This window comes from Herpailurus yagouaroundi, unplaced genomic scaffold (genome assembly GCF_014898765.1).
Source record: "Herpailurus yagouaroundi ecotype Mexico unplaced genomic scaffold, PumYag 208, whole genome shotgun sequence".
Lineage (NCBI taxonomy): Eukaryota > Metazoa > Chordata > Mammalia > Carnivora > Felidae > Herpailurus > Herpailurus yagouaroundi.
This window is the reverse complement of record NW_024412439.1, coordinates 10,135,780-10,145,978: the sequence shown is the minus strand read 5'-3', so window position 1 is coordinate 10,145,978 and position 10,199 is coordinate 10,135,780. Positions and strand designations below refer to the sequence as shown.

General features: G+C 59.6%; 4 protein-coding genes across 5 annotated transcripts in view; 3 read left to right on the top strand and 1 right to left on the bottom strand.

Moving 5' to 3' along the window:
- The window catches only part of KDM6B (lysine demethylase 6B), a 21,340-nt gene extending 21,261 nt beyond the window's left edge, over positions 1–79 (top strand). Inside the window, exon 24 of the mRNA XM_040452937.1 lies at positions 56–79. Coding sequence (XP_040308871.1) covers positions 56–79 — 24 coding nt within the window. The remainder of the gene's footprint in view (positions 1–55) is intronic.
- Positions 80–1,666: 1,587 nt separating this feature from the next.
- On the top strand, positions 1,667–2,719 carry TMEM88 (transmembrane protein 88). The gene is made up of 2 exons (XM_040453323.1): positions 1,667–1,932; positions 2,049–2,719. Exons 1-2 carry the CDS (start codon positions 1,723–1,725, stop codon positions 2,316–2,318), a joined length of 480 nt encoding a protein of 159 aa, XP_040309257.1. The 5' UTR covers positions 1,667–1,722; the 3' UTR covers positions 2,319–2,719.
- Positions 2,720–2,849: 130 nt separating this feature from the next.
- CYB5D1 (cytochrome b5 domain containing 1) lies at positions 2,850–8,386 on the top strand. 2 transcript variants are annotated; one of them, XM_040453320.1, is made up of 5 exons: positions 2,850–3,274; positions 4,360–4,807; positions 4,914–4,990; positions 5,131–5,349; positions 5,915–8,386. In XM_040453320.1, the coding sequence occupies exons 2-5, from the start codon at positions 4,624–4,626 to the stop codon at positions 6,143–6,145; spliced, it is 711 nt and encodes a 236-aa protein (XP_040309254.1). In that variant the 5' UTR covers positions 2,850–3,274; positions 4,360–4,623; the 3' UTR covers positions 6,146–8,386. The 2 variants fall into 2 exon arrangements, with proteins under 2 accessions (XP_040309254.1, XP_040309255.1); XM_040453321.1 differs by lacking the exon at positions 2,850–3,274 and having other exon boundaries at positions 4,370–4,456; positions 4,554–4,807.
- On the bottom strand, positions 3,264–4,030 carry NAA38 (N-alpha-acetyltransferase 38, NatC auxiliary subunit). Its single transcript, XM_040453325.1, has 3 exons — positions 3,920–4,030; positions 3,557–3,740; positions 3,264–3,420 (listed from the first exon to the last, which is right to left on the bottom strand). Exons 1-3 carry the CDS (start codon positions 3,998–4,000, stop codon positions 3,308–3,310), a joined length of 378 nt encoding a protein of 125 aa, XP_040309259.1. The 5' UTR covers positions 4,001–4,030; the 3' UTR covers positions 3,264–3,307.
- Positions 8,387–10,199: the final 1,813 nt, after the last annotated feature.

Below are 10,199 nucleotides of genomic sequence, written 5' to 3'. Positions count from 1 at the left end.
AGCACGGCGCCCGCCCCCGCGCCTGAGCCCGCCGCCGCCGGTTTTCTCCCCGCAGGCCCCCGCCAGCGCGTCGCGATGAGGCCGGACGCCCCGCCCGCCCGCCTGCAGGGCGCCGCGGGGCCACCAGCACACGCCTGGGCTGGACCTAGGTCCCGCCTCTGGCCGGGAAGGGGGTGTCGGGCCCGGCCCTTCCGCCCCATTGGCAGCTCCCCCCTCACTTAATTTATTAAGAAAAAAAGTTTTTTTTTAAAAATAAGAGGAAAAAAGGAAAAAAAATTGGAAGCCGGGGAGGGGGCTGGCAGCCCCTCGCCCGCCAGCGCCTCCCCTCACCGACTTTGGCCTTTCTGGCAACAGACACAAGGACCAGGCTCCGGCGGCGGCGGGGGTCACATACGGGTTCCCTCACGCCTGCCGCCCGCCCGCCCGCCCGGCGCAGACGCTCGCGGCTCGTGTTTGTACATAGACGTTACGGCAGCCGAGGTTTTTAATGAGATTCTTTCTATGGGCTTTACCCCTCCCCCAGAACCTCCTTTTTTACTTCCAATGCTAGCTGTGACCCCCCTGTACATGTCTCTGTTTATTCACTTGGTTATGATTTTTGTATTTTCTGGGTTTTTTTTTTTTTTCTTTTTTTGTTTGTTCGTTCTTGGTTGTTTTTGGTTTTTCTTTTTTTGTTCGTTTTGTTTTTTAATTTATAACAGTCCCACTCACCTCTATTTATTCATTTTTGGGAAAACCCGACCTCCCGCACCCCCCAAGCCATCCCGCCAGCCCCTCCAGGGACTGCCCGCCTCCGGGCTCTCCCCGCGCCCCAGTGTGTGTCCGGGCCCGGCCCGTCCGTCTCCGCCCGTCCGCCCGCGGCTCCAGCCGGGTTCTCATGGTGCTCAAACCCGCTCCCCTCCCCGACGTCCTGCACTTTCTCGGACCAGGCCCCCACTCCCGACCCGACCCCGACCCCGCCTGAGGGTGAGCGACTCCTGTACTGTAGGGGAAGAAGTGGGAACTGAAATGGTATTTTGTAAAAAAATAATAATAATAATAAATAAATAAAAAAAATTTAAAGTTTTAAAGAAAGAACTATGAGGAAAAGGAACCCCGTCCTTCCCAGCCCCGGCCAACTTTAAAAACGTGGACCTTCCCCTCACACCCCTCCCTCCCCCACTTTTCTTTTTAAGCGTGAACCAGCCCAGGGCCAGGGCCTCACTGGGGCAGGGACACCCCGGGATGAGTTTCTCTGGGGCTTTATTTTCGTTCCGTCGGTGTTTTTTTTTCTCCCACGCTGGGGCTGCGGAGGGGTGGGGGGTTTACAGTCCCGCCCCCTCGCACTGCACTGTCTCTCTGCCCCAGGGGCAGAGGGGTCTTCCCAACCCTCCCCCTATTTTCGGTGATTTTTGTGTGAGAATATTAATATTAAAAATAAAATCCGAGAAAAACATCCGGTTTGGATACGGTGCTGGGGCTAGCGGGGCGCGCACTTGGGGGGAGGGCTGCCCGGCCGGGCCTCCCGCGCAGACCCCGGCGGGGCGAGCCCCTCCCCGAGGCGCCTGTGGAATGTCCAGCGCGCCGGTCCGCTCCTCGGTCTGGGGTGGGGGGGGTGCCCGATCCCGGAGCCGCATTCCAGGTTAAGGGGGGGGGTGGGGGTGGGGAGAGGCCGGGCGGGGGGAGGGGCAGGAAAGAGGGCTATAAGGGCCGCGGCCCAGGCGGGCGGGAGCCAGGCCGACCATGGCGGATGTCCCCGGGGCGCAGCGAGCGGCTCCGGGCGGCGGCCCGGAGCCCCGGGACCCCCTGGACTGCTGGGCCTGCGCCGTGCTGGTCACGGCCCAGAATCTGCTGGTAGCGGCCTTCAACCTCCTCCTGCTGGCGCTCGTGCTGGGGACCATCCTGCTTCCCGCTGTCACCATGCTGGGCTTCGGCTTCCTCTGCCACTCCCAGGTGAGCGTGCGCCCCGAGGTGCGCGGGTGACCGCGGGCCCCGGTGCTGGAGGCGGCGGTGGGGTCCGTGGGCCCGGGCCGCTCGGCTCGGGCCCGACGCCGGTTCTGTTCCCACAGTTCCTGCGCTCCCAGGCGCCGCCTTGCACGGCGCACCTGCGGGACCCGGGCTTCACGGCCCTGCTGGTCACCGGATTCCTGCTCCTCGTGCCGCTGCTCGTGCTCGCCCTGGCCAGCTACCGCCGCCTTTGCCTGCGCCTCCGCCTGGCCGACTGCCTCGTGCCCTACAGCCGAGCCCTTTACCGGCGCCGGCGCGCCCCGCAGCCGCGGCCAACCCGGGCCTCACCAGGGTCCCAGGCCGGCTCCACATCAGGGAAGGTCTGGGTTTGAGGACCCTCGAGTCGGGAAGTACCTTCACGACCGCACCTGCTTCCAGTCGCCCCAAGGACTTGAAGCCCGGGGGTCTCCCGACCTTCCCTGTCCCCACCCCTGCCCCAGCCGGGTCTCAGCATCCCCTTGGGGGAACCGGAGCATCTGTGGACCCAAAGCTGGCGGAAATCCGCCACGCCCCGGAAAACCCACTTTCTTACTACCTACATCTGAATCCTGGACATCTGGGCTGGACCCTGTGCACATCACCACTCCACCCCCAGCCCTCCCCGCCTCCCACCATTCGGACGAACCTCGCGTCCTCCTTTCCCAGTCAGTGCAGCTCCTCTAGTATTTACGGGCTGGGGGGGCGAGGTTCGAGGGGTAAGGAGTGACCCCACATCAATAAAGAATTGACGAACCGAATGCGTTGTTTGGGATCCTGGGAACAGTGAGATGGCACAGATTCTATCACCCCCGCGCGATGCCCAGGAGCAGGAAACATGGGGCGGGGCGGGGGGCTCAGCAGCGCATCCTTCAGCCTCCCGGCCTTCCCTTATCGCATTAGCCCGTTCTTCCTGGCCAGACCCGAGAGCTCTCTCTGTCCCTGACCCTGAAGTCACCTCTCCATCAATAGAGAGGAGAGGGCCCAGCCTCTGTCGCCTGCCCTGCTCCCCTTGGGGACCCGAGCCCGTTCTCTGACCCCAGCTTGGAGGAACTCGGTGTTGCCAGGCCGGGAAGGGAAACAATGGGCCTTCCGGAGCAGGATGACACCCCCTCCAGTCACAGTTCTGGAGCAGCAGCGTGGGAGGGAAGATGGAGGGGCCCACCCTGGGGCCTGTTAGTCCTTAGCTCATCCCCACCCCCCGAACCCCGGGGAACCTTTGGCACCCCCGGCCGCCCAGGCTGGGTGAAGGAGGGCTGAGAGCGCTCCCGACGTCCCAGCTACACTCGGACACGAGCCACTTCGTTTACAGGTTTAATGGTCTGAAAAGCCTGCGCGATCGTGGTCAGAGATAGGGAGGCCCTGCCAGGCTCTCTCTTTGCACCTCAATAGAAACGATGTGGTGGCCGGGTACCATGGCCAGGCCCAGCACACGGGGTTCTCCCGCAGAGAAGGAATCTGGAAAGAAGGGTCAGAGCATCAGGGAGGCAGGCCAGCGTCGGTCCCGCCCCTTCTAGTCCCAGAAAACTGGGGTGCAGCGGGGGGGGGGGGGTGCCTCGCGGTGAGGGCTCCGCCGCATTCCCCGGGGACTGACCCGACGGTTTGAGGAACTCCTGCGCCGAGCCCAGGATGACATTGCAGTCGCGGTCGGTGCACAAGAAGCAGCCGACCAGGGTCCGTCCATCTGTCATGCGAATGCGCATAGTCTTGTTGAGCAGCGCCTCCAGCTGCTGCCGGGCCCGCGCAGCCGGCGAGTCCTCGCGCTCCGCGTCTGAGTCCTGCGCGGGGCGGGACACGCGCTGAGACTGCACCGCCCACCCACGGAACCACAGCTCCCGACAGCCCGCGGGGCGCTCACACCAAGCCCAGAGGCTGCCGGGAGCTGCAGTTCCCCCTTCCGTCCCCCCATCTTGCTCCCCGGCTGCCCCTCAAGCCCAGCACTCGAGCCCGCGCTAACCCCGGCGCTGGAGCTGCTTTGACGCCGGCTGCAACAACCGTTCTCCTCGCGCAGCAGCATGGTTGGTCCGGCTCCGGCCATTTGCCCCCAGGCCTCCTGAGGGCCCTTCAACTTCTTAAGAACCTTTCGGGTCCGGTGGTCTGAGATCTCGCGAGTGCTCCCGACCTCTTTTCTTTCGCGAGATCACCTCTCCTCCTCTTAGTCTCCTGGGCAACTGCAGAGATCTCGCGAGCTTCTCTTCTCCGACGCTGAGGCTCGCTGAGGTCTATGGCGCCGGTTGTCTTAACATATCGCGAGAAGTTTTGCCTCTTTAGTTTTAGACCTAGCCGTTAGGGACCGTGGAATTAGCGAGAATACCTTTTTTCGTAATCGCACTCCACCCCACCCTCCCTTGCTTTTGCTGCCTCGCGAGACAGTCAGTCCTAAATATCCCTTTGTAGCCCAGACCACTCTGAAAACGGAAGGTGTTCGCTTTCGCCCGGAACCCTTAAGCACGCAGCCCGAGTCCTTGAAAGCCAGATTCGGACTACGTTTCCCGTGAGCACGCGCAGCCCACGCTCCGCCTCCTTACCCGCGCAGTGTTTGATCTCGGTGGCCGGTGGCCGGAGAGGGACAATGGTTTCCATGTCAGCAGATAAACGCGCTCGCGAGGGGGAAGAGATGCAGTGAGTGAGAGCGTGCCGAGAGCGACGAAGCAACGGGAGATGGTGGCCGATAGTGCAAGAGCCATGCCGCGCCGAGGCCTAGTGGCCGGACCAGACTTTGAGTTTTTCCTGCGTCGGTATTTCACGCCGGCCGAGGTGGCCCAACACAACCGGCCGGAAGACCTTTGGGTATCTTACCTGGGATCCGTGTACGATCTGACACCGTTGGCTCAGGAGTATAAGGGTAGGGGCCGCGCTCTGGGCCAAGGCCAGGGCGTACGTTCGGGGTGGGGGGGGGGCGGTGCCCCGTTCTTGGGTGGCTAGCATTGACTGCGGTTGCTCCTTCCCAGGAGACCTGCTGCTAAAACCCATCATAGAAGTCGCAGGCCAGGACATCAGCCACTGGTTCGATCCGAAGACCAGAGACGTGAGTTCTGCTGGAACCCAGGGTTGGGGGGGGGGGGCGGGTAGGGACACCGGAGAGCGGGGTGGGGAGGAGAAGCCGGGGCGGGCCGGGGTCGGCGATGGTGACTGCTCCGAGGCCCCTCCCCGAACCCCGCTTTAAAGATCCGCAAGCACATAGACCCGCTGACCGGCACCCTGAGATACCGCACCCCCTGGGGCCGCTTTCTGCACGTCCCGCCGCAGCTGCCCCGTTCCGACTGGGCCAATGATTTCGGGAAGCCCTGGTGGCAGGGGTCGCGTTATGAGGTGGGGCGGCTGTCCGCCAAGACCCGGAACATCCGCATCATTAACACGCTCACATCGCAGGAGCACATGCTGGAGGTGAGAACTGGTGCCTGAGGGCAGGTCGGAGGGGACCGGGGAACCCCAGCAAATCGCCAAGGAGATCTTCAGGCCCTTAGGTCTCCATGACCAGTGGGAGCAGCGTTTTCTCCCCCTCCAGGGGCAGACGGGGAGAGCAGACCACCTAGGTCTCCAGGGTGGGGAGTCGGAGGCGTGGCCCGATCACGGGGTACATAAGCCCGGGGCACAGTTCAGGCACCTCAATGACGACGGTCCTGAGAAGCTCTTACGGTGCTGTGTTTGGGATAGTGACTGTAAGCAGACTCTCTTATTAGTGTACTCGATTGTAGGGGTGAGGGGAGGCAGCAGTGGCTGTGACCCTTTAAGGCTGTTTGTTAGAAGTGGCTGCCATAAGGACCGTAACGCTTGGGGGCCATTCACTGCATGCTTCCTCTTGGGGACCGTGAAGTGCCTAAAAATAGTGCCTACCAAGGGAGGCTCTCTGATCCCAGCTCTATCATCTTTTGGGCTCCTGGCCTTTGTTTGGGGGCGTGTGCGTTCATTCCAGAATTCTGGGGGTGGGGGGTGCTTTCATGTTCTGCAGGTGGGGGCCCTGGAGTCGATGTGGGAAATCCTACACCGCTATCTCCCCTATAACGCACATGCTGCCAGCTATACGTGGAAATATGAAGGGAAGAAACTGAACATGGATTATACCCTGGAACAGAACGGGATCCGGGATGAGGACGAAGAATTTGACTATCTCAGTATGGACAGTGCACCTTATACACCCGCGATACTGCTGTACTTCAACGATGACCTCACAGAACTCTAGGAAGGGAGATATATGCTCATGTAGACTTAAGATATATTTTGAGTTTGGCTGCTTCTGTGTCCTGTAGGAAAAGAGGTGCGTGTGGCGGTGCTGGAGCCAGACCCCCTTTCCGTTCCGGCCGCTGGCCTGTGGTTCCCCATGTGTCTCTGAGGTGTACAAGTCCTGTTTCCCAGGCCCACTACACTTTGCTCTGAGAAAGTCGGAAAGCATGCGAGAAGCGCATGAATTGATTCCCAGGAACGATCCAGAAGGTGCGGGATCTCGGATTAGGGAGACGTAGAAGGGGTCAGTCAGAGCTCAGGCAGAACTGTCCGACGGTCAGAGAGAGAGAGGTCCCCCACGGAGATGAGCGACGGAAGAACCTCGCGGCAGCAATGGAGACGGGCCGGGCCGCAGGGAGACAGGACCTTCCCCAGGCGGGAGCAGGAAGCGTCGGTCACTGGCCAAACAAAACTGCCTTATTTCCCTTCTGAAGAGCAGTTGGCAGTCGCAACCCGAAGGGAAGAAAGGAAGCGAGCGGTTAGCAGGTAATTCAGGCTAGATCTTACGCTACGGGCTTCGTTTGCCCTGCTTAATACGACGACCCTGTAAGAGGGACACCATCACCGTAAGGCTTTGGAAGCTTAGAAAGACTTTCTGTCCCCGTTCGCCTTTGTTAAGCGATGGATGAACCTGGCGGCATCCGAGCTAGCGAGTGGAGGGGAGCTCCCTAGGCTCGGCAAGGTTTAGTGGCATGAAGGCACACTACTTCGTGGCTGGGGGACAAACGCGAGAGAGCATCTCACCGTCCGAGGCTTGCTGGAGGGACAGGACGCCGGAGCCCTGTTGTGTGGTTTGGTTGGTTTCTGCAGTTACAGTCTTTGGAAGGGAGTCCGCAGAGTTCTGCAGTGGCCGAGCGGAGGCAGGGGGGAGGCAGGGAGGGCTGCCAGCTGAGCAGGAGCTGTTGAGGCCGCTTCCTGGTTGATCCCACAGCCAGATTTTCTTCTTTTTTAGAGGAGAAGAGGTAGATGCGGACCGGCCGCAGGGAAAACGAGTGGAGGAAGGGCCTTTAGATGGGGGACAAAAAGCAGGCAATCGTGACGGGCCTGGGCCCCTCAGGGAAGGAAAGAATGTCTGCCTTGCAAGATGGCAAGCCTTACAACAGTAATCTAGAGACGAGCTAATGAGGTCAGGAAACTCATGTGACCAAGGGACAGCCAGCGTGGCGGGGGAGCAGTGGCCAGATGTGTCCCCTTCAACCTCAGCAGGGGCGGGGAACGAGAATGACAGACCGGTGGGCTTCCTGATGGTCGCAGGCCCAAAAGAACTGGGGAGAGGTGCGTGCACCTGCTGGCCAGGGGTGCCGGGGCCCGAGCAGGGGACCGTGAGGCGCTGGGCGGGCCGCCGAGGTGCTTTCTGAGGGGCTGGCCGGGAAAGGCATGGACGCAGGTGGAGACAGGTGCTGGCCCCGGCCCTTTCTGAGCTCCCCGTGAGACCGAGGGCTTCCGCTCAGTCCCGTGTAATGCGAGAGGGGCCGTGAAGTCTCTGGATCTTTCTGATGTTTGGTCCACTCTGCGGTTGTTTCACATGCGTCCAGTTAAACCGACGCCTCAAGAACCCGAGCCAAGCGGCTGCCCTGGGGCCTGTGCCTCCGGGAGGGGCCCACACCTGCCCCCCTTCCAGAGTCTCCTAAATGTCCCTGGAATCCACCCTCTTTCGGCTTCTGCCCCCACACACCACAGTGTGAGTGAGCTCTGGAAACCAGACCGAGGCCTCTGGCTTTCCCCCTTCAGATTCTTCAGCGGCTTCTGGTTGCTTTGGGAATAAAGCCTTTGAAGTCCAAAGATGCTGTGTAAACCGGCTTCCGCCCACCTTGCAAGTCTCACCTTTGTTCTGTGTGTTCCAGCTGCACGGCTGTCTCGCAGTCCATGAAACGTGTGCCTGCCCCAGAACCTTCACGCGTGCTGTTCCCTCTGCTTGCACACCCTTCCGTCTCTCACCTGGCTGAGTCCTCAATGGTTCTTCCTCAGGAGAGCTTCTGGGGTTTCTTGGTGTTGAAAGCAAGACTCTCTGCTAGATCATTTCTTAGCGCCACGCACATTTCAGAGTACTTCCTACAGTTTAAACTTTAAAATTATGGATGTAGCTGGCTGGCTGGCAGCTAGAGAGTAGGGACCATGTATTTCCACCCTGTTCACCGCTGTGTTCCCGGTGCTGGGCACACAGTTGCTGCTCAATAAATTTTGATGGTATGACCTCAAATGTTGAGTGAATTCATCCGTCTGGAATAACTAGTGGATGGGATGTTGTGTCCTGGGAGGCCAGTGAGGCCACCTCCAGCCACAGGCTTCTGTCCTGGCTCCCTTGGAACCAAGCCCAAGCCCTAGGGGCCTCCTTCTCACCAGATTTGGGGGGAAACCTGTCATTCCCGCGGACGGCCACCAGGTGGCCGTACTCGCCTACGGAGTCGGCGGCGGGGGCGGGGCGGCTAAGGGAGGGAAAACCCTCGCAAGTTCTAAAAAGGTTACAATGAAAGGCGGCCCCGCCGGAATTTATAGGCGGGAGGGAAGGATCAGAAAAGAAGTTAAAACCACATGGCTACTATTTTATTAGCTTTGGGTTTACTCCTGTTCTAGATTTTTTTCCACAAGCTCATGCCAGGAAAGGAGCGCAGTCTGAGAAGTAAAACCCACGGGACGGCCCAAGGTGGGGGTCTGATTACAGGGCTGGGTGTGCTCGGTAGATCGCAGAGCTGCGGAAGGGATCGACACCCCACGTTTCAGAGAGAATACAGCACACGGGTTTATTAACACGTATGGGCTTTAGCGCGGACGCGAGTAAAGTTTTTCACGAGGCACCACTTGGTTCTCGAAATACCCAAGGCTGGGTATTTGCGGGAGGAGTATGTAAATAACGTCTGGGCCTAAAATCTAGAAAGTAAATAGCACTGAGTGTAGGGTCCAAGTCCTCTCCTGGCGACCTCTTTGGTTGTGGAGGGAGGCGGGGGGGGGGGGGGGGGCGGAAAACCCAAAGGAAAGCTGCCTGTCCTCAGGAAACCACAACAGACTGGAAGGACTCAATGGGCAAGTTTCCCCTGAGCCCTGCTCCCTAAGCGCATAGCACCAAGGATAATAAAGACCCGGGTGTCCCCGCAGGGAGCCTGCCCGCTCAGTGGGAAAAAAGACACACACACACACACACACACACACACACGGAAAGATAAATGAAAACAGTACGTGATAAAGGACCAAATCATGGCATAGAAAAAGTTTCCACCCTCCTGGCAAATCGGAAGTGGATTCTTAACCTGGATCTCCAGAAGGGCAGAGGTAGTTTCTAAATATGGTGGGGTGTGTGTGCGTGTGCGTGCGTGTGTTTGCACGTGCGTGCAAGCTCAGATACGTATTATTTTGGAGAAGGGTGGGTGCTATAACTTCCATCGGTCTCAAAACGGCCGACCCCCTGCCCCTGAAATAGTACCCCCCACCACCACCAATTGAAAGACCTCCGGAAGCGAAATATCAGAGGCGGCGATAACCACGTGGTCCCGGGATTCCGGCCACCTGTCTCCATGCTCATCTGTTACACCTGTGTTGCCACGCAGCCAAGCCCAACGCCGTAAGCCCTCGGGGCTAAGTTTATGGCCAGTCCGAAACATTTTCCTACCGTCCGGAATTCTGATCTGGACGTACCTCGGAGCTGAGTGGGGGATCTACCCTTCAGGCTCGAGCCTAACACCCAGTCATGACGTCAGGACGAGTTCAATGCTCCCAGCCCGCCCAGCGAGTTTAGGTCAACCACACGGAGGTGTTGATACTGGGAGAACGGCCACTTGCTGACGGAGCAGCGAGCGCAGGTGGAGGGGTTGGTGGTAGAGAAGCAGAGTTTGAAGCCTGGACCATCCTGAAAGTCGAAGGTTAGGCATTCCAAATACGAACAGGTACGCCGCCCGAGCACCGGGTCCTCTAGGCATAAGGGAAACACTCAAAACAACAACAACCGTAAAGCTGTCAGTATGTGAAGGGAGGTCGCCTAAGAGGGGTCAGGGGTAAAGAAGGCCGAGATGAGGAGCAAG